At 37.7% G+C, this 25,765-nt stretch overlaps 1 protein-coding gene across 10 annotated transcripts in view; it reads left to right on the top strand.

Annotated features, from left to right (window-relative positions):
• LOC138762269 (histone-lysine N-methyltransferase EHMT1-like) overlaps positions 1–25,765 on the top strand; it is a 302,471-nt gene that overhangs the window by 204,081 nt on the left and 72,625 nt on the right. For all 10 annotated transcript variants that reach the window (XM_069935973.1, XM_069935979.1, XM_069935988.1 and 7 more), the window contains 3 exons: positions 1,478–1,701; positions 6,155–6,337; positions 12,788–12,870. In XM_069935973.1, the coding sequence (XP_069792074.1) occupies positions 1,478–1,701; positions 6,155–6,337; positions 12,788–12,870 (490 nt within the window). The remainder of the gene's footprint in view (positions 1–1,477; positions 1,702–6,154; positions 6,338–12,787; positions 12,871–25,765) is intronic.

Raw genomic sequence — 25,765 nt, 5'->3', positions numbered from 1 at the left:
AAAAGTAATCAGGGCCACACTTAATGGTAAATAATTAGACTGAGTTGTAACAACATTGATCCATTTTGCTCATTAATTTTCAATACAGTTGATGATGGATATCACGTTCTCAGCCATATATGCAAAACAGCCTTGCCCATATTATTGCGATAGGTGCCTTTGTTTACATTATTCCAAACTAGAATTTAATACCCACAGGAATTATTTTGAACAGGGTCATTTCCTGGTGATAATTCAGCAGAATTATCAAAGTGTTACTTTAACTGGCATGGGTTAGCTTGGATTTAAAACTAAGAATTCTTGTAATCAATTTTCTCTGTCAATCAGGGCTAGTGGGTAGATGTGCAATCTTGCAAGTGCAAAATTACAAATTTTCAGAATCGAAGGTCAGTAATATCATTAATGTTATTTATTGAAGAGCTTGGAAAGATGCTAGTGTCAGATCCTTCATTTTCACGTCCTTTAAACTGTAGTATTTGACATATCTACCCTGGCAGAAAAAGATTGACTGTCTGCCTTGCAATTTTATAAACTTCTTTCAGGTCATCCCCTCAGCCTCCAATGCTCGAGAAAGAATGATTCCCATCTACCCAATTCATAGCTAATGCTTTCACATCTCAACGACAAAAAAACAAAGACTCCACATCTGTCCTGTAATGTGGTGACCAGAACTGCAAGCAATATTCCAAATGTAATCTAACAGTTTTGCATTGCTGCAACATGATTTCCTGGCTTATATTCTAAGCAATAAAAGAAAGCATGATATCCACCTTCTTTACCTCCCGAACTACCGGTTTTGCTATTTTCAGTGAGCTATAGACTTGCACATCATTGCTCCCAAGAGTTCTGTCATTTACATATGGGGCCATTGCGAGCTTGGATAGGAAGGTCATTGGGAGCATGGATGAGAGGGTCATTCGGTAATGGATGTGGGATTATCCGGAGTTTGGATGGGGGGGGTCATCGGGAGCTTGCATGGGGGGGGGTCATTCGGAGCTTGGGTGGGCAGGCAGCCAGAGCCTTAGCAGAGTCTGCAGTCGGGGCACCAGGAACTCAGATGGGCAGGTAACCTGGGCCTAGGCAAGAATCTGCAGTCAGGGCATCAGGGGCTCCAGTGGGCAGGTGACCTGGGCCTCGGTGTGAGTCTGCAGTTGAGGAGTCGGAGGTTCTGGAGGCCGAGTGACCAAAGCCTGGGCAAAAGATGGTGTTCAGGGTTTTGGGAGCTTGGATGTGCGGTTAGCTATGCCTAAAGTAAGGGAGGGGGGTCTACTTTTTATACAGATTCGACTATTACAGGCATATTGTATATACGGTATTTGCAATAAGAATTTCAGGAAGTCCTAATGCACGCACCTAACAAATTCTGTCCCAGCTACACCACTTTCAGTAAGGAAGTCCTAGTTAATACAAGGGATGTTAAAGTAGAATAAAAATAACAATGAGGAAGGATTTTATTGAATTTGCATGCCTTTTCCAGGGAACATTCATGGAATGCCAGCCTGATAGTACAATTTCACATCGCTTTCATAAGAACTGTGCATCGCATATGAATGGGCTATCCTTCTGCCCACACTGTGGCGAGGACACTTCACAAGCAAAAGAAGTTACGATAGCAAAAGCGGACACAACCTCTATGGTACCTCTTCCAACACAGGAGAAGATCGTTGCTATGAATGGAAAAGCAGACACCACAACCGCAAGGTGAGCCACCATCACCGAGCACTCCTTCTGAGTGCAATGTCTGCACGTAGAATCTGCTTGTGTGAGTGGTTGATATGGTAAAAAATGTGTCAAAATCCGATCTGAAATTTGGAATGGAAACTTTTCATGAATTTAAAAGTTTTCATCAAATTCAGGATGCATTTTTGGTCTTGTTTCCATGGCATCACTTTCAGTTCAGCCTTGTGCTTTTGTTATACTGTAGTGAGATGTATAACCGCATGTTACGGAACAAGTACTTTGGCATGAATTCAAATCCCACCTTGATGATTAGAAAGTTCAAAATTTAGCTAATTAATTCTGGTATTCAGAAACTTATGTTATTAATGGAGATTGTGAATCTATTGGGTTGTTGTAACAGCTCATCTGGTTTAACTAATGTCCTTCGAGAAGGCAGATCTCACATCGTAGTTTTACCTTGTCGACATGTGTTTCCTAAACCCATGGTCAGAGGCACCTCCAAATTGTCTGGTAACCCATTCTTGAGAAAATTGGTATTGTCAAAAATGTTGACCTAGCCAGTGATGTCCATGGGCAATCAAGGAATAATTTAAAAATAACTTGGTAGTGTTAGGAAAGGGCTTGAAAATTATAACTCCAAGATTAAAAATAATGCAGATGTTGGAAATATAAAATAAAAGCTGAAGAAACTCTGTATATAATTAATTTTCCAAGTAATATTTCATTAATTTTGATGAAGGTCTTGATCTGGACCATTTATTTCTCTTTTCAAAGGTGTTGCCTGATCTACTCCCAGCTTTTTCAGCCTTTATTTTAGCTTTCTACCGTCTGCATTATTTTGCCGTAAGAAATAATGTTGCAAGACGTACTGACTTCGTCCAGCATTTCTGTGTTTTTACTACATTTACTCTGATCCTCTAGGGGACCAATTTTGTCCCTTACTATCCTTTTACTTTTAATATACTTGTAGAAACCCTTCGGGTTTACCTTCACATTATCTGCCAAAGCAACCTCATGTCTTCTTTTTGCTTTCCTGATTTCCTTCTTAAGTATTTTCTTACATTTTCTATGGTCTTCTAGTACCTCATTTGTTCCTTGTTGTCTATACCTGCTTTACACCTCTCTTTTCTTTTTAACCAGATTGCCATTGTCCTTTGAAAATCAAGGTTCCCGTGCCTATTAACTTTGCCTTTAATCCTAACAGGAATGTGTAAACTCTCCACTCTCAAAATTTTGCTTTTGAAGACCTTCCACTTACTGAACACATCCTTGCCAGAAAACAACTTATCCCAATCCACTCTTCCTAGATCCTTTCTCATTTCCACAGAATTGGCCTTTCTCCAATTTAGAATCTCAACTCGAGTACCACACCTCTCCTTAATTAACTTGAAATTAATTACATTAAGGTCATTGGACCCAAAATATTCATCTACACATACTTCTGTCACCTGACCTGTCTGGTTCATTAATAGGAGATCAAGTATTGCATCCTCTCTCATTGGTACCTCTATATATTGATTTAGAAAACTTTCCTGAACACATTTGACAAGCTCTAAGCTATCCAGCCCTTTTACAGTATGGGAGTCTCAGTCAATATGTAGAAAGTTAAAATCTACTATCATATCTTTCTGTTTCTTACATATCTCTCTACAAATTTGCTCCTCCAATTCTCTCTATTGGGTCTATAATACAACTCTATCAGTGTGGACTCACCTAAGCTCCACCCATATTGCCTCTGTAGTTGAGCCTTCTGGGCTGTCCTGTCTAAGCACAGCTGTGATATTTTCCCTGACTAGCAATGCCACTCCTTCCCTCTCTGTCATGTTTGATACCACGGAACCCCGGAACATTGATCTGCCAGTCCTGCCCCTCGTGCAACCAAGTCTAACTAATAGCAATAATGTTATAACCCCACATGCCAATCTACACCCTAAGCTTGTCTACCTTTCTGACAATACTCACATTGAAATAAATATACCTGAGAACATTTCTATCATGTACAAAGCTATACATGCAGTCCTCACATGACCTTTATTCTTCAGCACCTTTCTTTCTGTTCTAACACTCTGCATCCCATCCCCCTACAAATCTAGTTTAAAATCCCCCAGAGTAGCACTAGCAAACCTATTGGCAAGGATGTTAGTCTCCCTCTAGTTCAAATGCAAACCGTCCCTTTGGAATACATCCCACTTTCCTTGGGAACAGAGCTCAATTGTCCAGAAACTTGAAGCCCTCCCTCTTGCACCATCTATTTAGCTGCATTAACCTTCTATTTCTAGCCTCACTAGCATTCGGCATGGGTAGCACTCCTGAGATCACAACCCTGGAGGTCCTGTCCTACAACTTTGCACCTAACTCCCTAAACTATCAGTGTAGGACCTCCTCATCCTTCGTACCCATTGTCATTGGTCTCTCTATGGATCACAACAGCTGGCTGCTCACCCTCCCTCCTGAGAATACCGAGAACTCGATCTGAGATATATTGGACCTGGCACCTGGGAGGCAACAGATCATCCGGGATTCTCCATCTCTCCCACAGAACCTCTTATCTGTCCCCCTAACTATCAAATCCCTCACCACTTCTGTTCTACTCTTTTCCCCTCCTTCCTTTCTGAACTGAGGGTCCAGTCTCGGTGCCAGAGACATGACCACTACAACTTGCCCCTAGTAGGTCATCCCCACCAAAAATATCCAAAACCATATACTTATTGTTGATTAGAACACCCACAGGGGTCCTCTGCTCTCTCTGTCTATTCCCCTTCCCTTTCCTGACAGTCACCTAGCTATCTGCCTCCTGAATTTTGGGGGTGATTGTCAGGATTGGTTAAACATGACCTACCTCGCACAAAGTCATGTTGACTATCCTTAATCAGTCTCTGGCTATCCAAATACTTGTATATCTGATCTCTTAGAACGCTTTCCAATAATTTATCTACTAGTGACGTCAGGATCACTGGTCTATAATTTCCAAGGTTACTTTTGAAGCCTTTTTTAAATAACGGAACAACATGAGCTATGCTCCAATCCTCCGGCATCACACCCATGGCAAAGGACATTTTAAATATTTCTGTCAGAGCCCCTGTAATTTCTACGTTACTCTCCCTCAAGGCCCAAGGGACTATCTTGTCAGGCCCTGGGGATTTATCCACCCTTATTTGCTTTGAGACAGCAAGCACTTCCTCCTCTTTAATCTGGATAGGTTCTGTACTTCCCACGACTATGTGCCAGTTTCCTTAGTGAATACAGATGAAAAAAAAATTAAGATCCCCCCCATCTCCTTTGGCTCCATACATAGATGACCACTCTGCTCTCCGAGGGGACCAATTTTGTCCCTTACTCTCCTTTTCTTTTCTTCCTAATATACCTGAAGAATCCCTTATGATTTTCCTTCATATTGACTGCCAAACCAATCTCATGTCTTTTAGCCTTCCTGATTTCTTTCTTTGGGGATAAATTCCTTTATAATATAATTTTAATTTTAATGATTTATTTATTTTCAAGTTTTTTTTGTTCACATAAGGTGCTATATTGTCATTTAACGATCCCCCCCCCCCCCGCCTTTGATTTATCAATTTCCTGCCCCCCAGCATTTCATTTTTACAATTTAAATCTTGCTGATGTTCACTGTGAATGCTAATTTAAGGTTGAATGATGGCATACTGCTGCTTTTCTGTTAATTTTTCTGGAACAATGTTACTTTTTGGAAACAATGAGGGGTGATGTGTAACTGATGGTCTTGAAATTCGAGATGGATCTGAAATGAAATATTTTTCTTTGAACTATGAAACTACAGCACAGAAACAGGAACTTTAGCATCTAGTCCATTTAAAACTATATTTTCCATTTAGTCTCATCGACCTGAACTGGACCATAGCCCTCCACATCTCTCCATTCATGTACCAATCCAATCTTCTTTAAATGTCAAGATCACATCCACATCCACCATCTCTGCTGGCAGCTCGTTCCACATTCTCACAACCATCTGAGTGAAGACATTGCCTCTAATGGTCCCCTTAAACATTTCATCTTTCACCCTTAACCCATGCCCTCTAGTTCTTGCCTCATCCAATTTCAGTGGAAAAAGCCTGCTTGTATTTACCCTTTCTATACTCCTCATAATTTTTGCACGTCTAACAAGCCTACCCTTATTCTCCAATGCTCCAAGAAATAAAGTCTGAGCCTATTCAAACTTTCTAGATAACTGCTCGTCAAGTCGCAGCTACATCCTTGTAAATTTTATTAAATTGGTTCAATTAAAGAAGTTAAATGAGTTAAGATTAAAGAATTATATTTATAAATAATATTTTCAGAAATATTCATTGTAAATGTTTAAGTTGACATGGTCCACAGTGTTTGTGTAATGTAATTCTTGGCTGTTAGAAAAATAATTTTTGTTGGCATCACCATTTATAGTTTGCTATAGTATATAATAACATTTATTAAATTAGCACACCTCTCACCTATCTTACTACAGTGCACGGATAAGGATGTCAATTGAAAATAAGTCTGAAAGTGCTGTGTCCAAGATGGCTGATAGTTCAGATATATATGGTCCCTCCACCATCAAATCTGGAGCCATGCTACCAGTTGTAGGTCTACCAACTGGGCCTGGGAAGGAGACGATGGAAAGTATTCTTGTTGCTCTTGATACAGAGAGGTAAGCATTCAAATAGGATGGGTTACGATGCAAAAAAAAGCTTAGAAGGTGTATGTTAAAGAAAAATACTCTAAATTATTGGCTTAAAACAAAAAAAATCTGGAATTTCAAAAGCTTCTGGTGAAATTAATATACATTTTTTTCTCTATTCTTTAATTGCTTTAAGATTATGCAGGCAGCAATGTTATTTTTCAGCACCCAAGGAGATGCTGAAGGAACTCAGCAGGTCAGGCCCATCATCATTATTATGCAACTGCTTACAGGTGCTTAAAAATAACATTGGGTGTTTGTTTTCAAGTCCCTCTTGAGAGTCAGAGAGCTGTCTGGAAATGTACCACTTAAGAATCGTAGAGTTCCTTCAGTTGCATGACTTGCACCTTCCCCATACTTGTTTTTAATTATGTTGAAAACACGTTAAGCTGTTGTAAAATGTGATTTTTTTTTAATACTAATGACCAGATTAAATAACAGTTAAGGAGATAAATAAAATTGCAAACCCACCTGCAGTGACTAGCAACCATATATAACTTCCTTAATAACCAAAAAGTATGTTTATTGAACTATTATCCACAGCAAAGATTGACATTGGATAAATGAAACTAATGAAAGTCAGTTCATCAAGTGGAAGGGATTGAAAAATATACAATACACCAAGAATTTTTGTCAAAGATGCCATTGCTTTGATCTCAAAGAGGCACTTCACAACTCAGAAGAAAAATGTAATTGTTGTGTGCTAACAAAAGACCAACTAGTCTGTTGATAATCTTGTGAATGTGCAGTGGTGTCTGTTGTTATATGAATCTCATTTGACATCGCCTATGTAAAATTCCCTCTTGCTAATGGCCCTTGAGAATGTTGAAGCAGGTCATAAATGATGACCTGAAAACCCATCTTCTGTAGTTAATGTCCTCTATGGAAATTATCCCTGCCTCTACAATTGTCAGACTGAAATTCCCATCCTCTGCTCCACCTCTACCCTGCATTGAACTGTCTGAATTACCCAATACATGATCTTTTGTGCTCCACCTGGACGATTTCTCAAACCAAACTTTGCAAGCCCAGGATCATTGTTTAAAGGCCTTTCCCATTTATGTTTCTCGTTCAACAGTCATCAGCTTACCTGCTGCAAATTCTCAGCATTTCCTATTTTGTATAAAATAACTCCCGATAAGAGAGTTTGTTCTTTCTATTCTATTTATGGCTGAGGCTTAGTGCCTCTCTGCTTTCATCATGCTTGGTTTTGTAAACTGGCTCTGAGAATTGTGAATGAATATCCATCTATAGCCTCCTAGTCTTTTTTACTTCCCCTTCTATAACCTCCCTGCCACTACACATTCTTATTTGAGCATTTGCCTGATTTTCTGCATACCCAAAGAAGGGCTCAGGACGAGGTCTTTCATGCTTGATCATCTGAGATGTCCTTCTTCAAAAAACGTGGCTTCCTCTCTACCACCATTAACCCGGATCTCACCCACATATCCTCCATTATCTACACATCTACAGTGGCCCCTCCATTTTTCCCCTTATCCTCACCTACCGCCTCTGCATCCAGCATTTAATCTGCCATTTCCGCCACCTATTATGTGCTGCTCAACTGGAGTTGCGTAGAGCCACATGTGCTCATTCACAGTGGAACGGAGAAGAGTAAAAATGGTGGAAGGGCGTTTTGGAGAATACAAAGAATCGGAAGACTGGTATGATTATGTGGAAAGGTTTGATATGTTCCGTGTTGCCCACAATATAAGGGATACAGATGTCTACAGAAGGAAACAGGTGCTGTTTCTAAGCGAGGTGAGAAATAGGACATACTGCCCGATGAAATCTCTCTTGTACCAAGTTTTATGAAGAATTGCATGCCGTGGTCGGAGAGCATCTATCTCAAAAACTGGTAATTATCACAGAAAGATACAAATTTTATACCAGAAAGCAAAAACCAGGTGAAACTATGAGCCTATATTGGGCTGAATGTCGGAAACTTGTAATTTTGGAGATTTCTTGGACGAGGCTTTAAGAGATAGGTTGGCCATCAGTTTGATTGACCACAACGCCCAACAACGATTCTTAAACTGTAAAGATTTAGACATTAAGTCTATATATGATACAGCATTTGAGTTTTGAAATGGCCAGCCAAAACATGGATATTATATAAGGGGAGCAGCATGTGGTGGGAAAAGTAAACCACCAAGAATGTTTCTGCTGTGGGAGGAGGAACCACAGTCCTGATAACTGTTATTTCAAAAGGGCCAAGTATCATGATGTGTCCCTCTTTGTCACATTGAAGTCCAAAAGCCCAAGGAAAGGAGAAAGTAGAGAAAAGGAGTATTGCCTAAGGGGGAAAAAAATCAAACTGAAATACAAAAAACAGTTGTGAAGAAGTGAAAATTGTTGTGGAGAATGACGTAAATCCTAGCAGTGGCTTTGAGGAGGACTTGGAATTGGCAGTAATGTATATTTGTAATGGACTTAAAATTGGAAATTTTGGTTCACATTAAAATTACCATTGAACCTGTTCAGTTGGAGTTGAACACAGGGATGGCTTTGTCCTTAATGCCGAAAGATCTAAAACTAAAACTATTATCCAATCTTAAAATGAAACAGTCTGACATGGTGTTGAAGATGATCACAGGGGAGAAAGTCAAAGTGTTAGGGAAATGTAAAGTAGACATCGAATATAAAGGACAGACACCAAAAGGATTTTTCCTCTACGTCATTACGACAAAAGGACCCGCATTTGTCACACATCCAACTGGATTGGAAGGAAATTGGGGCAGTGAAGAATGTATATACAGAGGGTGAGCCAAAACCAAAGCTACAGTCCAGGCCAAATTGGAATTGAAACCTGATGCTGAACCCAATACTACAAGCCAAGGATGCTTCCTTTTGCGATGTAAAAAAAAAAGATTGGTACTCAACAGTTTGGAAAACGAAGGAATCATTGAAAAACCAGTATAGCAATTGGGCAGCTCCTTTCATGCCAGTCAGAAAACCCAACGGTGAAATTTGAATTTGTGGCGATTATAAAGTTACCGTTAATCAAGCTTACCAACAAGTTGAATTGGATTCTGAATCGAAAAAATATGTTGGCAATCAATGCTCACCTGGGTTTGTTCACTTACACTAGAATGTCGTATGGAATATCATGAGCATCATTGCTGTATCAAGTGGTTATGGACAAATTATTGTGCAGAATGAATGTTGGATGCTACTTTGATAACATCATCATTACAAATTGTGACAATACAGAGCATCTAACAAACCTTGAAAAGGTCCTAACTCGACTGCAACAAGCTGAAGTTAATCTGCGCCAAGATAAATGCATATTTATGGTATCCTCATAAACATATTTGGGATTTACAATTACAGTGACACCGAAACAGTCTGCAAGTCACCTTGCCCATTAAATTGAGCTGAATTACAATAATTTTTGGGTTTGGTTAACCATTATCAAAAGCATATCCCCCAACATGTCAACGCTGTGCAACCCACTTAACTAATTGTTTAAAAAAAAAAGATCAGAAATGGTGCTGGAATGCAGAAACGAATAAAACATTCAATTATTTGAAGGAACTACTGACCTCAAGAGACAATGTTCTCATCCACTACGACCGAATGACAGAACAGACAATTGAAAAACTACAGAATATTTTTTCAGGATATGGATTACCTATAGAACTAGTCTCTGATCATTTGTATCAAATGCTTTTAAACTATTTCTATGTAATAACAATGTACGACGCATCTTATCAGCAGTCTACCACCAAGTACCAATGGAGAAGCGGAATATTTTGTGCAGACATTTAAAAAACCCATGAAGATGAAGAAGTCATTGAAAATATCATGGAATCACAAAATCACAAATTTTGTGTTGTCGAATAGAAACACGCTGCACTCCGCAATGAAACGAACACCAGTAGAACTGATGTTTGGGCGTAACTTCAGAACCCAACACACTGCAGTGCACCCAGTCATCAGCCTTCGTATCCAACAATCAACATCTCTGAGTAAGCCAAACCAAATGTCTGGAAATCGGGGATTGAGTACTGGTAAGGGATTTATTGAGAAAATAAAGAAACATGGATGAAAGGTGTGCTTCTAAAAAAAATGAGTCCATGCTCATATTCTGTATAGGTGGGAAGAAAAGTATGGAAGCGACACATTGACGAGTTAAGAGCAGTGAATGATCCAGTGTCAGTTCCAAAGATGAACAATCTCCAAGGCACCCCATTTTGGGCACATTCCAATGTTGCCAACCAACCACTGAGCTCACAGCCCCTTCTCCTGAAAAGCCCTCCTCTGGATTTTTCATCTCCAAGAATACCCAAAAGGAAAAGACATCTTCCAATACATCTTAGGGACTACGTACAATTACTTGCCGAGTTTCACATCAATACATTACCTTGTTTGTTGTGCAGGATAGTATTTAACACGATTAGTTATATTTTATTCTATAGTCTTACCATAGATTAGTATACTTACTGCTCTGTGCCATAGTGATACATTTATTTTTGTGGGGGTGAAGAGTGTCGTGGGTATATATAGACAAATGACGTCACATAACAGCATTGTATTGTGGGACTGGAAGGAACCATTTTGATTTGAATAAAGAACTTACAAGGCATCTTTTTAAGAAAGAATACGCAACAAATTTAATTTTGGGCATCTTAACCTTTGGGAACTGTGAGCCTATATCCATTTCCCACTATGTTGCAGCCCTTTATGATTATGCCTCCCTGTTCCAACTGACAAATTAATGGGGTGGATTTTGTGTTCAACTGACCATGCTGACCTCAAGCAGGTCATGTTTTGGAAACTTTCAGAAATAGCTGAAATGCATCAAAGGGAATTTCTGTCAAGTGAGGTGGTTTAAACGAGCTCTGCCCAAATATTTGACTGCAACACCACCACTCCACCTCCTTCCGAATCTACTGTCAAGCTCTTCAGTTGTTTTTAAAAATGTTGAACTTTTCTGAAATTTCAAAGATATTTAGTCATTTCAGAATAAAAAGTAGTATTTACACAAGTTAATAAATAATACAGAATATTTTAAACATCCACACACTTCTGATTATATTATACTACTCTTCGTGAAGCATCCTCAGGAAATGGGGAGGGGTGGCAGTTGTGTGAGAATTGTTCATAAAAGCTGTATATTCTGTGCAAAATGCTTTAAATAAAATGGCCTATGTGTAATTTCCTTTCCCTTTTAATTAACAATCTTTTACACTGCAATTCCTTATTTTAAGGCTAAACAGTATTAATGTAGAATGCAGAAAAAATGAATCAAATGAATATGTGTACCCACCATCACATGAAATACAGCATGGTAACAGGCCATTTCGGCCCACAAGCCCGTGCCACCCAATTGCACCCAATTAACCTACATCCCCTGGTACGTTTCAAGCAGTGGGAGGAAACAGGTGGTGCTGGGAAAAACCCACACAGACATGGGGAGAATGTATCGAACCCCAGGTCCTGATCGCTAGTGCTGCAATGGCATTGTAATAACTGCTAGCCAACTGTGCCCCCCCCTCCACCACACACACACACACACACACACACACACACACACACACACACACACACACACACACACACATGCACATTTTCAAAGAAAATTTTGCTGCTAATCTGTCTTCAACTGCAGAGGCCTTGTGCATAAATGTAATGAACTAAAAAAACATTTTTGCAGTAACTTGAAATTCACAGTTTCAACATTTTATGAAATTCCTAATTGATTGGTCTTTGAAATTTTTGCTTGTTGCATGAGAAATCTTGATGCATGAATGCTGGATCAACAAGAATTTACTGTATCATTATAAAAGTGACATTAATTAATGATTGAATTCAGGATACAATTAAATATTGGAAAAACTTAAGCATTTTTAAATCAATAACATTTTGAAAGTATTTAAACGGCCAGTCTTTTACCTGCTCATTTCTAGGCTATACGTTTCCAATAAAATGCTGGGGTGCATGTGTCTCCAGGTGTGAACCTTAAAAGCTAAGTAATTAGGCTGAGTTCCTTCACGCATGCAAATTTGAGTCCAGCTTTGAAACACAACCCTTTGATCAGCAGTGAATCACAGCACTTGATTTTTGCATTTGTTTGTGAACTCATTGCAATGTTAAAGTTGTGTGCAGTAATGATGGGAAACACAGGGAGTTTTGCCATCATTATCCCACCCAATATGATCAGCAGTTAAACATATATTTTTCTTTAATTTGAGCCTCGCTGTCTGAAAGGGTTGTTAAGGTAAGTACTCTCAACATGTTAAAAAGCATTTAGTTAGGCGCTTGGATCGCCAAGGCATAGTGACTTCAGATCAAATGCTGTTGAAAAGGAACAGTGTAGATGCTTGATCATCAGTGTTAAGAAGGTGAGCAGAAGGGCCTGTTTCTTGTCTATATGCCTCACTGAGTCTTAAGATTAAAATTCTTTTCTTCAAACAGACCCAAGAAGTTACGGTTTCATCCAAAGCAGTTGTATATATCTGCAAAACAGGGAGAGATGCAGAAAGTTCTTCTAATGTTGGGTAAGTTTTTGTATGTGTCTAAATGTGGAATACATAGCAAAGCACATCTAAAAAGCTGGGAGGATCTTGTTCAGATGGAGACAAAGTGGAGGGGATATATGGAAGGAATAATTTCAGATTTATTGTCAGAGTACATGCATGACATAACATACAACCCTGAGATTCCTTTTTCCTGTGGTTGTGGTAGAATTACCACAAATTGGTTGTGTAAAAAATAAGCTACACAGCTTAAAACATGTAAACAAATAAAGAACTATGAACAGATGATGAATGTAAACAAACTGACTGTACAATACAGAGAGAACAAAAATAAAATCAATAAAGTGCACAAGTAAGAGTCCTAAGTGAGTCTCTGATTGAGTTTGTTATTGCGGAGTTTGATGGTGGAGGGGTAGCAGCTGTTCCTGAACCTGGTGGTGCGAGTCTTGTGGCACCTATACCTCTTTCCTGATGGCAGCAGTGAGAACAGAGTGTGTGCTGGATAGTTACAGTCTTTGTTGAATGCTGCTGCTCTTCAACGACAGTGTTCCCTGTAGATGTATTCTTTAGTGGGGAGGGTTTTTCCTGTGATGTCCTGAGCAGTGTCCACTACATTTTGGAGGACTTTATGCTCAGGGGTATTGGTGTTTCCATACCAGACTGTGATGTAGCCAGTCAGCACACTTTCCACCACTCCTCTGTAGAAATTTTCCAGGGTTTTTGATGTCATACCAAACCTCTGCAAACTCCTGAGGAAGTGCTTTCTTTGCAATGCGTGTTGGGTCCAGGAAAGATCCTCCTTATAGTGCTGAGTTTCTCCAGCATTGTTTATTTTTACTTTAACCATGGTGTCTACAGATTTTTGTGTTTTACTGATATTTGTTCACCCTCTCCACCTCTGATTTCCTCCAATAATCATTGGATTGGATACCTCTGGCTTTCCTGAAATCATCAATCAGCTTCTTAGTTTTGGCAACATAATGGATGGAATAACTCACTGTTATTCCATCTGTTTGCCATTCAGGGCTGTTAGAGCCTGTTTTTTTTTTAGCTTAAAAGCTTCTAAAATAGAAAGTTTTGAAGTTATGTCAGAAAGAATGATTCCAATTCAAAATGATGCATACCCTTTTAAAATACCTTGGTTTTCTGATGCCACAAATATAGAACACTGTTGGCATTGCAGACAGTAAGGAGGATGCAGAGAAGCTGCAAAGAGATGAAGATGGTCGATGAAAGGCAAAAGACACAACTGTTTCTGTAAATCTGTGAGAACATCCACCCTGATACAAAAATATGTAGAGTATCTTTTCAATAGTGAGAGATTGACTAATGTTGTTCATTGGGACCGGAGTGTTCTGGTCTGATGTTGTGAGTTGCTGAAAGTTAACATACAAAGGCCATCCAGGCAAAAAGCATGTTGGCTTTTATTGTAAGATTATTTGAAAATAAAAAGATAGATTTTGCTTGACAGGAGTGTTCAGTGAGGCAATGCCTAAGACTAAAGAGTTGGGCATTCATGATTGAAATCCAAAGAAATAAATTTACCCAGAGGTTTGAATATTAGGAATTCACCAACCCTAGAGGCCTGAATTACATTCAAGTCTGCAGGTTTTACAACATTAAAAGATTCGAGGAAAATTGTATTCATGCAGGAAAGTAGGGCTGAGATAAGATATGCCATGATCTTACTGAATAACTGAGCAGGTATGAGATTCCAAGTGGCCGATTCCTTCTGTTCTCTTTTTGTCTTTCATTTAGATGGAGGCATGAAATTATGAAATCATATTGGCAGATTCAATCAAAGGGCAAAGCTTTGGATTTCATCCAGAGTGGGGTGGTGTGTGTTGATAGGGGGTGGGGGGGGGGGGGGATATCTGGTCTGAAGTGAATAGAATACAAACAGTTTTTAAGTACTTTTATATAGTTTTAAAAATTTTATTTAACATCAATTAATTAATTAGCCCTGTATGTCTTTGGAATGTGGGAGGGAACCAGAGGACCCAGAGGAAACCCACACAGCCAAGGGGAAATGTACAGACTCCTTACAGACAGAGTCGGATTTAAACCCAGGTGGCTGGCACTATTATGTTAAAAGCAATGGCAAACCAGAGCTATTTGGCCTGCAATTAACCTACATATGGATCATAAAAATATAGTGGGGATAATGTTCAGAAGTCGTGTACAGATTTACAAAGCATTTGTTTCATCAAAATTGGAATTCCTTGTATACTTTTGGTCATTGTACCTTAAAATGCAGTTACTGACTTGGGAGAAAGTATGGTCTGGAATATCACAACAAATTCTTCAGAATGAGACTATGGCAACAATAATTAGACAATGGATCACATTGCAACACTTTTTTTGAAAATTTTATTTAAACATTTTTCCATACATGTAATCATAGCCAAATGTAAAGTACAGTAATCAAATATTAGTAACAAATCTATTATACATGATGGTGTAAAACCACAACCCTCTCTCCCCTAAGCAAAATTCCAAGAAAGGAAAAAGAAAGAAAGAAGAAAAAGCATAGTGAAAGGAAGATAAGGGAAAGTAATAAAAGCAAGATTAGAAATCTGGTTGCCAGAGGACACCTCACCACACAGAACTGACCATTTGTATCTTAATATTTCCAAGGAGGTTAATGAGGTTCGAAGTTTAGGGAAAACATCTAAAAAAATTAATTCCCTCAATTTGTATTACGGGTGCCAAATTTTCAAAAGTACATCATATTTATTTCTCAGATTATGTAATCTTCTCAACAGGAATGCAATTATTCATTTCTGCATTCCATCATTGAATATTAGGGTGGATGTCCGATTTCCATGTTAATACTATACATTTTCTTGCTACTGCCAAAGTGATATATAGATATTTTCAATTTTGGTCTTATCCCTTCAATATTACTTAATTAAAAATAATATTGGGTTTTGTGGGAATTTAATTCCTGTAATCTGTTCTAAAAAAAATGGCCAAATTTATCCAAAAGGGCCTCACTTTAGGGCAGTACCAAAAAAAAACTACCTCTCTCCTGTCCACATCTAAATCACTGGTCTGATAAGTCTGATTTCAATCTATTTAACTTCTGTGGTGTGAGCTATAATTGATGTAAATAATTATATTGAACTAATCTGTATCCAATATAGTATTTGTCATACTATCTCAACATAACTTAGACCAAATTTGTTCATCAATGTTAATATTTAAATTCGTCTCCCATTGCTGTCTGGATCTATGTATCCCCTGTTTGGGCATCCCCTTCTGAAATAAAGTGTACATAGCTGAAATAAATTTCTTTATATGTCTATTGCAAATCAGCATTTCTACATCACCACATTTCAGTCATAAACTTGTTGGACCCAATTTATCTCTTAAATAAGCCCTTAATTGATAATACATAAAGAAAGCATTATTTTGTATACCATATTTATTTGATGATTGTTCAAATGACATTAAATTTCTTTTTTTGTAACAATCTTCAATATATCAAAATGTTTAAAAAATGGAATAATTCAATTTTATATCAAAGACATTTTAGGCAGGACCAATCCCCTCATTCCAATTTCATTCTTTACCTTATTTCAGACATTAATTAAATGTTTCAACAAAGTGTTTCCCACTCCCAGATATAGTACAACTCCGATTATCTGACATGATCGGCACCGGGCCCATTTCAGATAAATGGTTTTATCGGAGAACCGGTCATTTTTTTAAAACAGCCCAGTAGCAACAGCAAATCACTTGTAACAGTGTTTATACAACAGCAAGGTAAGACTTTTTAAACATTAAGATAAAGTTTAATTCTCACAAAAAAAATTGCTGGCCACTGCTGATCACCGACACTTCTCCACTGAGGCCCCACACGTGCCAGGAGCTTGAGGTCCCTGCTGCTGCTGGGAGCCTGCAGTATGCTACACTGCTGCTGGTGCCAGGACCCCGTGGCCCCTGGTCAGTTTGACTTCGAAAAAATTTTGGATAAATGAGGATTTCAGATATCCTCGATCTGAAATTTAAAAAAGAATTTTGGATAACTGAGGAAATCGAAGAATATGATTTCAGATAATCAGAGTTGTACTGTATTAATTTTGATTCCCATTTAAATATATAGAGTGTTCCTTTTTTCTCTCTCCTATTTTATCAATTTCTGTTTTAATCCATGGTGGATTTTTTCTTCCCTTCAAAAAATGAAGCAAGAAACCTCATTTGAGCAGTCTTATAATAATTTGTAAAATTTGATAACTGTAAACCTCCTAACTCAAACTCCCATGTCAGTTTATCTAGAGAAACTCTCGACATCTTACCCTTCCAAAAGAAGTTTCTTATATTTATTTAATTCTTGAAAAAATGTTTGTGGTATCATTATTGTAAATGTTTGAAATAAGTATTGTACCCTCGGAAATATATTAATTTTAACACAAGTTTAACCTTACCTAATGATGTTATTGGGAAAATTTTCCACTTGTTCAAATCTTTTCCAATTTTCTTAAGTAATACAATTTATGTAAATTATTTAATTTATTATCTACCCATATATCTGTAAATATTTTTTTTTTGCATTCATCTGCCATTTAAATTGGATATCTTGTTGTCACTGACTGTAATCCCCTATAGTAAGGGCACAATTTCACTTTTTTCCCAATTTACTTTGTAACCCGATACTTTCCCATATTCCTCCAGTCTTAAGAATTGTGTCTATATGAATAAAAAAGTATAATCTCTCTCCCTCCCTCCCCCCCCCCCCCCACCCCTCTGGTGAATTCTTCTCCATGTGTCTTTTAAATTCAGGTCCTTCATTAATGTCAAGGCGGCTTTTGCTGCCTTTGCCCTTGTAACTGCTTTAGTTGATCTATCTAAAACTGAATCTAAACAAAAATGTGAATCCCAAGCTATTAAAATATTCTGATGTGCTCCTGCCAAATTAAGAAATGTTTCTTGTATAAATTTTTCATCATCCACATTCAGCGCTTATATATTCAGAAGAGTCCAGAATTTTGAAAAAAAATTGACACATTTTGTGTCATAACTGGATGGGTCTTCTTTATCAAGATTGCCACTCCCCTCGCTTTTGAATTAAAATGAAGAAGCTGTGACATATCCCACCCAGACTCTTTTTAATTTCTGATGTTCTTTTTCAATTAATTGAGTCTCTTGTAAAAAAAGCTACAACTACTTTCATTTTTCAATGTATGCCAATGTATACCCTCATTTAAAAAGCTAATTGATATTTAATTTAGTCCAAATCCAGTGACATTTCCCCTTCATCTCCCTTCCTCACACCACCTTGACAATTCAGGTATTTATTGTCTACTGTGTTAAGGGTATTGCAGCACTCCTGACAAATATGAGGTTCCTGATATACAAGCTCACTCCATCATCTTTAAATAGGTTAAATATTTAAATAGCAGACTACTGTGCAATTGTTGACCATATTAAATAAGAAAATAAATAAACTCCAAGGGTGAAGTTATGGATTGAATTTACACAAACCAAGGATGTATTCCCTGATATTTAGAAGATTAGGGATTTTTTTTAAAATTAGACATACAGCATGGTAACAGGCCCTTCTGGCCCATGGCCCCATACCCAATTAACCTACAACCCCGTACATTTTAAAAAGGTGGGAGGAAACCGGAGTATCTAGATGAAAACCCACACAGACACAGAGAGAACTTACAAACTCCTTACACACAGTGCCAGATTCGAACTTGGGTCACTGGCACTGTTATAGCATTGCACTAATCGTTACGTTAAACATTCTACCCTATGCTAGCCAAACCAATTTTAATTTTTGTAAGATTCAGTAGGGTGAATCTAGGACTGAGAGTGCAGATAAAAGTTTCAGTCAAACCTTTCTGGAATGAAATTTGGAAATATTCTTTAGGTAAACACAAAAAATTGGACCAATGACAGGACAAAGACCTCTTTCAATCTGCTCCGTCATTACCTAAGATCGTGGCTGATCTTTAACGTCATCCAGTTTCCTGCACAATTTCTATTGTATTTCCTTACTGAGAATCCAAATCACACTCTGGATGAAGTCTATTTGCCATAGCTTTGCTTTTTGATTGAAACCGCTGATATTACTTCATAATTTCATGCCTCTGCATCTACACTATCCACAACATCTACAAACTTACTGACTCGTCCCTACACTTCATTCCTGTCATTTATATATAAAAAAATTCAAGGAGCAGGGGTCCCTGAACAGATCCATGTGGAACACTGCTGGTCACTGACCTCCAGGTAGAATATGTTCATCTGTTATTACCCTCTGCTTTCTGATGTGTATACAAGAATCTGCCACTTGTTTCTATTTGATAGGAGTAGCTCCCATGATCCTCAGCTTTTTGAATGAAAGGAAAAACTCATCTAAGCCATTACAAATCATTGGACTTCGTCCACTTCAGGGCAACAGCACTTACTTTCTCTCCTGAAAGAATCTACATGTTTAAATGAGATCAGTACTTTTCCAAATTTCACTGAGTATTGGCTTGTCTTTCTCTATCTCTCACCGAGGACACTTCTCTCATCTTGTGATATTAATTTGGTGAAATTTTGTTGCATCAACACTGATTCAGGTGGATAGTTAGAGACAGTCCAAGGTTTCATGAAGTATCAGTGTGTGATCTTGACAAATTAAATTGCAGCAAGACGTGATTTGGACCATGAACTGACCCTTTTGGACTGGACTGTCATCATAAAGGATGGAATTCTCCTGGGAACTGTCATCATAAAGGATGGAATTCTCCTGGGAACTGTCATCACAAAGGATGGAATTCTCCTGGGAACTGTCATCATAAAGGATGGAATTCTCTAAAATGGAACGGTCAGAAGGGCAGTTTGAGCAGCGGAGACCAACTGGAGAGCTGTGTGGAAAGGCACATGCCTCATAAGATAATGAAGGGTTAAAAATCACAATTTGCAAACCAAGGGAAGTCGTCTAAGAAGGCCTTGAAAAGATACGTATGCTTATGGCAACTCAACATCAGACATTTCTCTCCATTATGATGTCCTTTTGTTATTCTGTGGGAAGAACTGAATTTGGACATTAAGCTTTGGGATTTAATTCTGTGGACTATGTTTTCAGACTGACTGACTTGACTGACTGACCTGGGGTTTTGGGGAGATTTTTATCTTTTTGAATATTGGGCACAGACTGATGGTCTGGGTTTATTTTTACATAAACACTGTTTATGAAGATATGATGTCTGTATATTATAGGATACTTATAGTGGGGTGAATTGAGTTAAGATGTTATATTGTAAATTGTCATAAATAAATTTAGAGTTAAAATTAAACCCTTTTGAATTGTTCCTTCTGTTGTTGCTGGTTTGAGGCATTACACTTGTCACTGATTTGTCTTCCTCGTAGTATTTGTTTATTAATTCGCTATGTATAGGAGCATTTACAGTTCCCCATTGTTGAACACCAATATTTAATATCACCCTGCATTTTTTTTTTAAATCTATTCTTTCTCCAAAAATAGATCTTTTTTCCCTAAATTATGCTCCATTTTGTCCATTCATTGAAACTAGCTTATCTCTCTTAAAGTTAATTTCTACATTAGAAAAATGAAAAAATATTTATTGAGGGACTTTGGGGTCTAAATCCATAGATCCTTCAGGGATGATAGGGTAGGCTGATAGGGTAGTTAAGAGGGCTTATAGTATGCTGGTATTCATTCGTCAGGGGATTGAGTTCAAGAGCCATGAGGTAATGTTCCAGCTCTATAAAACTGTGGTTGGAATATTGTGTTCAGTTGTAGTCACTGCATTACAGGAAGGATGTGGAAGCTTAGAAGAGGGTGCAGAGGAGATTTACCAGGATGTTGCCTGGATTGGAGAATGTGTCTTACAAGGCAAGGTTAACAGAACTAAGACTTTTCTCTTTGGAGTGAAGAAGGATGAGAGGTGAGTAAATGGAGGTCTACAAGATTATGAGAGGCACAGATAAGATGGACAACCACAACTTTCGAGATGAGATGTCAGGGATAGTTTTGTGTGCAGATAATAGTGGGTGCCTGGAATGCATTGCCAGTGTGGTGGGGAAGGCTGGAACAGTAGGAACATTTAAAAGACTCTTAGACTGGCACATAGATGCAACAAATATTCAGAATTATGGGTGTGAGCTGAGGAAGGTTTAGTGTGTTAAGTAGGTATTTATAGGTCGGCACAACATCATGGGCTGAAAGACCTGTAATGTTCTATTCTAAATGCAAATTAAATTATTTACTAAATGGTTGTACTAATACATGATTTCAACTTCCCCAATATTGGCTGAGATTCTCACAGTCCAAAGGGCAGAATATATTAAATGCATCCAAGAAAATTTTCTCAAAAAAAAAACAAGTATATGGCCTGATTTGAGGGGTGCAGCACTGCAAGTGAATGAGGTAAAAATAGGAGAACACTTAGGGACCAATGACCACAACTCCATTAGTTTTAAAATAGTAATAGACAAAAACAGGACTGGTCCACGTGTGGTGGTCCTGAATTGAACCAAGGAAAATTTGATGACAAAGATTGATTGTAAGGTGCTGTTTGCAAGTAAAGGGGTGTGTGGCAAGTGGGAGGTTTTTAAAAGTGAGATTGGAATAGTTCAGGTAAAGCATCTTTCTATGAGAGTGAAAAGCAAGACTGGTAAGATTAGGAATCCTTTGAAAGAACAGAGAACCCTGCAGCACAGTTCAGGCCCATCAGCCCACGATAATGTGATGACCTATATATACCTATTCCATGTCATCCTGACATCTCATAATGTTCTATTTTTCTTACATTCATGTGCCTATTATATCAGCTTCCACCACCAGCCCCCAGAAATGAATTCCAGGCACTAACCATTCCCTGTAAAAAAAAATTACACTTGACATCTCTCCTAAACTTCTTCACTCACCTGAAACAGATGTCCTCCTGTATTGGCCATTGCTGCCCTTGGAAAAAGGTGCTGGCTGTCTACCCTATCTATGCCTCATAATTTATACACCTTAATTAACTTACCCTTCATAATCTATCACTCCAAAGAGAAAAGTCCTAGCTTGGTCAACTTTGCTTCAATCCAGGTAACATCCTGGTAAATTTCTTCTTAAGTTTCCACATCCTTCCTATAGTGAAGTAACCAGAACTGAACACATGACTTTTATTGGACGGCAACATTACCTTGCAGCTCTTGAGCTTAATCCACTGATGAATGAAGGTTGACGGATCTATGGACTTGGACCCCAAGATCCCTTTGTTCCTCCACACTACTAAAGAATCCTATTATTAACAACATAATCTTCCTTCAGATTCAACCTTGTAAAGGGTATCACTTCACACTTAAACGGATTGAAATCCATTTGTCACTTCTCTGCCCAGGACTGCAGCCTGTCAATATCCTGTTGTAACTGATTAAACCTTCTGCACTATCCAAAATACCTCCAATCTTCATGTCATTTGCAAACCTACTGACCCATCCTTCCACTTCTTCAACCAAGTCATATATAAAAATTACAAAGAATAGGCATCTCAGAACAGATCCCTGCAGAACATCATCAGTTACAGACCTCTGGCTAGAATACGCTCCATCTAGTATCATCTTCTGTCTTCTGTGGGAAGGCAAATTCTGAATCCAAATGACTACGTTTAGCGTAGTGGTTAGCTCAATATTGTTACAGTGCCAGCGATTGGAATCAAAGTTTGAATCCTGCACTGCCTGTAAGGAGTTTGTGTGTTCTCCCCATGTTCCCTCTCGCCATTCAAAACCAAGGATTGTAGGTTAATTGGAAGTAATTGGACGGCATGGGCTCATGGGCCGAAAGAGCCTGTTACCATGCTATATGTCTAAATTTTTTAAAAATTGAGTATCTGCTCCAGGAAAAGAAGTATAATGTCAGTTTGTCTGATCTTAAATCAGTCTCAATGAAGTGTTCCAGCCCAACGTATTGATCATTCTTTTACTCTTATTGATACTGCACGACTGCTGTGCAAATTGAGATGCTTTGAGCACTCTAGAGGATGTAGGGGTACTGAGTAGCGAAATAAGAAGGGGGGGGGGAAATGCAAGATGTCTAGTAGATATGGCGAAGGAGAATCCCAAGAGATTCTGAAAGTATATTCAAGGCAAAAGAGTAGGTGAAACTAAAACTGAAGGGCATAGTTAAGGTGAAAGGGGAAAGATTTAAAATGGACTTGGGCGGTGGGTGTATGGAACAAGTTGCCATAGGAAGTGGTAGATGCAGGGACATTTATGATATTTATGGACAAGAACATGGTAAGAAAGGTTGGAATATGAATCAAACAAAGGCAAATGGGCCTAGCTTGTATGGCTTGGACAAATTGGGCAAAGAGTCTTTTTCTGTGCTGTAGAACTGTAACTTTTTGCATTGGTCAACATCAAGTACTCACAATATGGAGAGTGTGTCACGTAATGACGTGGGGTTAGACTGATAATCCCTTCTCTCCTAGAAAAAGTTGAGAAAAAGTGACAAAAAAATTTATAAAGGTTACAGAAAATATATGAAAGAACTGCCTGAAGACACATAGAAGACATCAACAATGCCACCAAAGAAGGATAAAGGACTTACTGTTGTACAATAAATTGAACAAGAAAAGGAAGAGAGGCCTGCCTTAAGAAAAGATCCTGGAGCTGTTCATAAGGTACTATCCAAAGGAGAGAGGCCAGAAGTCGGGGACACCTTGGACAATGCTGCACAAGGTCTCCCCTGACAATGGCTGCTGACATTGGGTCAAGAAATGACTCTGCATGCGCAGGTGGACACTAGATTTGAAATAATAGATGGAAAAATTAAAGGGAATGAATTTGAGATTCAAAATCTGAAAGATCAAATGAAGAAAGCACAAGCAGAAGCAGCTGCAAAGCATGATCAGTTAATGCAAAGGGTAGACTTTTGGAAAATTTCAGTAGACAGAATAATATCAAGATTACTTTTTATTATCAACTGAAATTATATTTAAAAAGAAAATTAAGTTGGAATTTCAAATTGCCAGAACAAAGTCCATTTGAATATCTAATAATGGATATGTTTATTGAAAGATTCATTACTAATATGTATATCAAATTACAAGAGACTATTCAGTAAAAGAATTTATTCAAATCCAAATCTAGATGTGAAAAAGATTTAAATACCCCTGTATACAGATTCAAGATGAAGTATGATCAAAATTATGCTATGAAAGTGTAACTAATACAATTAATGTTAGATATAAAATGGTACAATTTAATTTTTTACATCAATTATACTCCATACAAATTGCATCCACTTCATTCAAATTGTTCTGATCAATGTTTTAGATGCAATAAAAAAAGTAGGATCTTTCATGCATGCAGTCTGGCAATGTGAAAAAGTAGATAAATTTTGGAAGGATATAAGTATTTTATTGGGGCGAGATTTGAAGGCGCACATTTTGAAGGATCCCAGAGTATTTTTATTGGGAGATATTTCCCAATTGAAGTTAGATATTTATCAAAAGAAGTTTTTAAGTGTGGCCATAGCAATATCGCAAAGAAATCTATAGCTGTAACAATATCTGGTGATATTGTGGGGTTGAATAGAGGGTGAATGGAATTATTCAATTGTATACCATTAGAGAGAATAGCGTAAAATTTACAAAATCGACCAGGAAAATTTGGTAAGTTTGAAAACTCTACATGGATTTTATTGCTATGACTTACCTGCAGTGTCCACCACACCCCTGTCCAACCTGCCCTAATTAATTATGATTTAAGATTGTTATGTAAACTGCAATTAATTAATTAAAAGATATAGGTTTATTAGACAAGCTCTTTTTTCCCCTACTCTTTTGGGGACGGAGGGGGTGCGGGTGTGGGGGGGAGAAAATATATAAAAATTGTATTATTTTTGTGTCTTAATTTTTATCATTTGTATATAATGGATAAACACTGTATATGTTTTGACACAAATGAAAAATAAAATTTGAAAAAAAATGGTCACAATATTCTCTTGTTATCCCTGTTTCTATCTGTACTGTTTTGTAGCTGTGTAATGTATCTAAAAGAAATGAGATTATAAACAGATATATTTATCTTAGTTGTGTATAAGTCATTTTCAAGGCTGTGTTTGGAACAGTTTAATATTGCATGCTTTATCTGAAAAACAGGATATTAAAACACTGGTATGGGTTACAGAGGATATCATTTTAGAAATTAGGGAACTTCTAGATTATGAAGACCAAAGCATGGTATTAAGAAATAATTTGTGAAGAGTAGTGACTGTAATGTTTGAAATGCTGAATCACATTGTTTGAAGTAAAATACAAAAGTTTGCACATCCACTGATTGAAGAAAAACAATGTTTGGAGAAACCCAGCAGGTCAAACAACGCACTTTATATCGCAAAGATAAATCTGCATAAACAACATTTCATGCTTAAGCCCTTCATCAAGATATGAGCAAAATTTGATGAAGGGCTCAAGCCCAAAATGTTGGTTATGTATCTTTATCTTTGCTTTATAAAGTATTCTGTTTGACCTAAGTTTCTCCAGCATCGTGTTTTATTTAACATAGTTTGAAGAGGTAAACCAATTATACAAGGCAGTCTGTGCAAATCAAGAAGTCTGGCATGTTAGATTGGGAGAATTGTAAGCTTCAGAAAAGATCTGAAACCTTATTGAATCATAACTGCGGTTGAAGATGTTAATGATAAGTGTAGATTTAGGCATCTGGTGGAATTTATATTTATAGTGCTTTTGAGACGAATGAAATCTCTTAGAAAATTAACAATAAAAATTTCAACCTTTGATGAGAATCAGGTATTTTAAATATTTGCTGGTGAGGTTTGAGTCACTTGACTATTGCCAGATTTCCAAGATACCTTCTGAAGTTCTATATAAAAAGTAGATATTACAATTGAAAGTCCTTTTGTAACTACTTTTCATTGTCTTTAACCTACTGGTAAAAA

The sequence above is a fragment of the Narcine bancroftii genome, chromosome 1 (genome assembly GCF_036971445.1).
Source record: "Narcine bancroftii isolate sNarBan1 chromosome 1, sNarBan1.hap1, whole genome shotgun sequence".
Taxonomy (NCBI): domain Eukaryota; kingdom Metazoa; phylum Chordata; class Chondrichthyes; order Torpediniformes; family Narcinidae; genus Narcine; species Narcine bancroftii.
The sequence above is the reverse complement of the archived record's forward strand: the minus strand, read 5'-3'. Positions and strand labels throughout refer to the sequence as shown.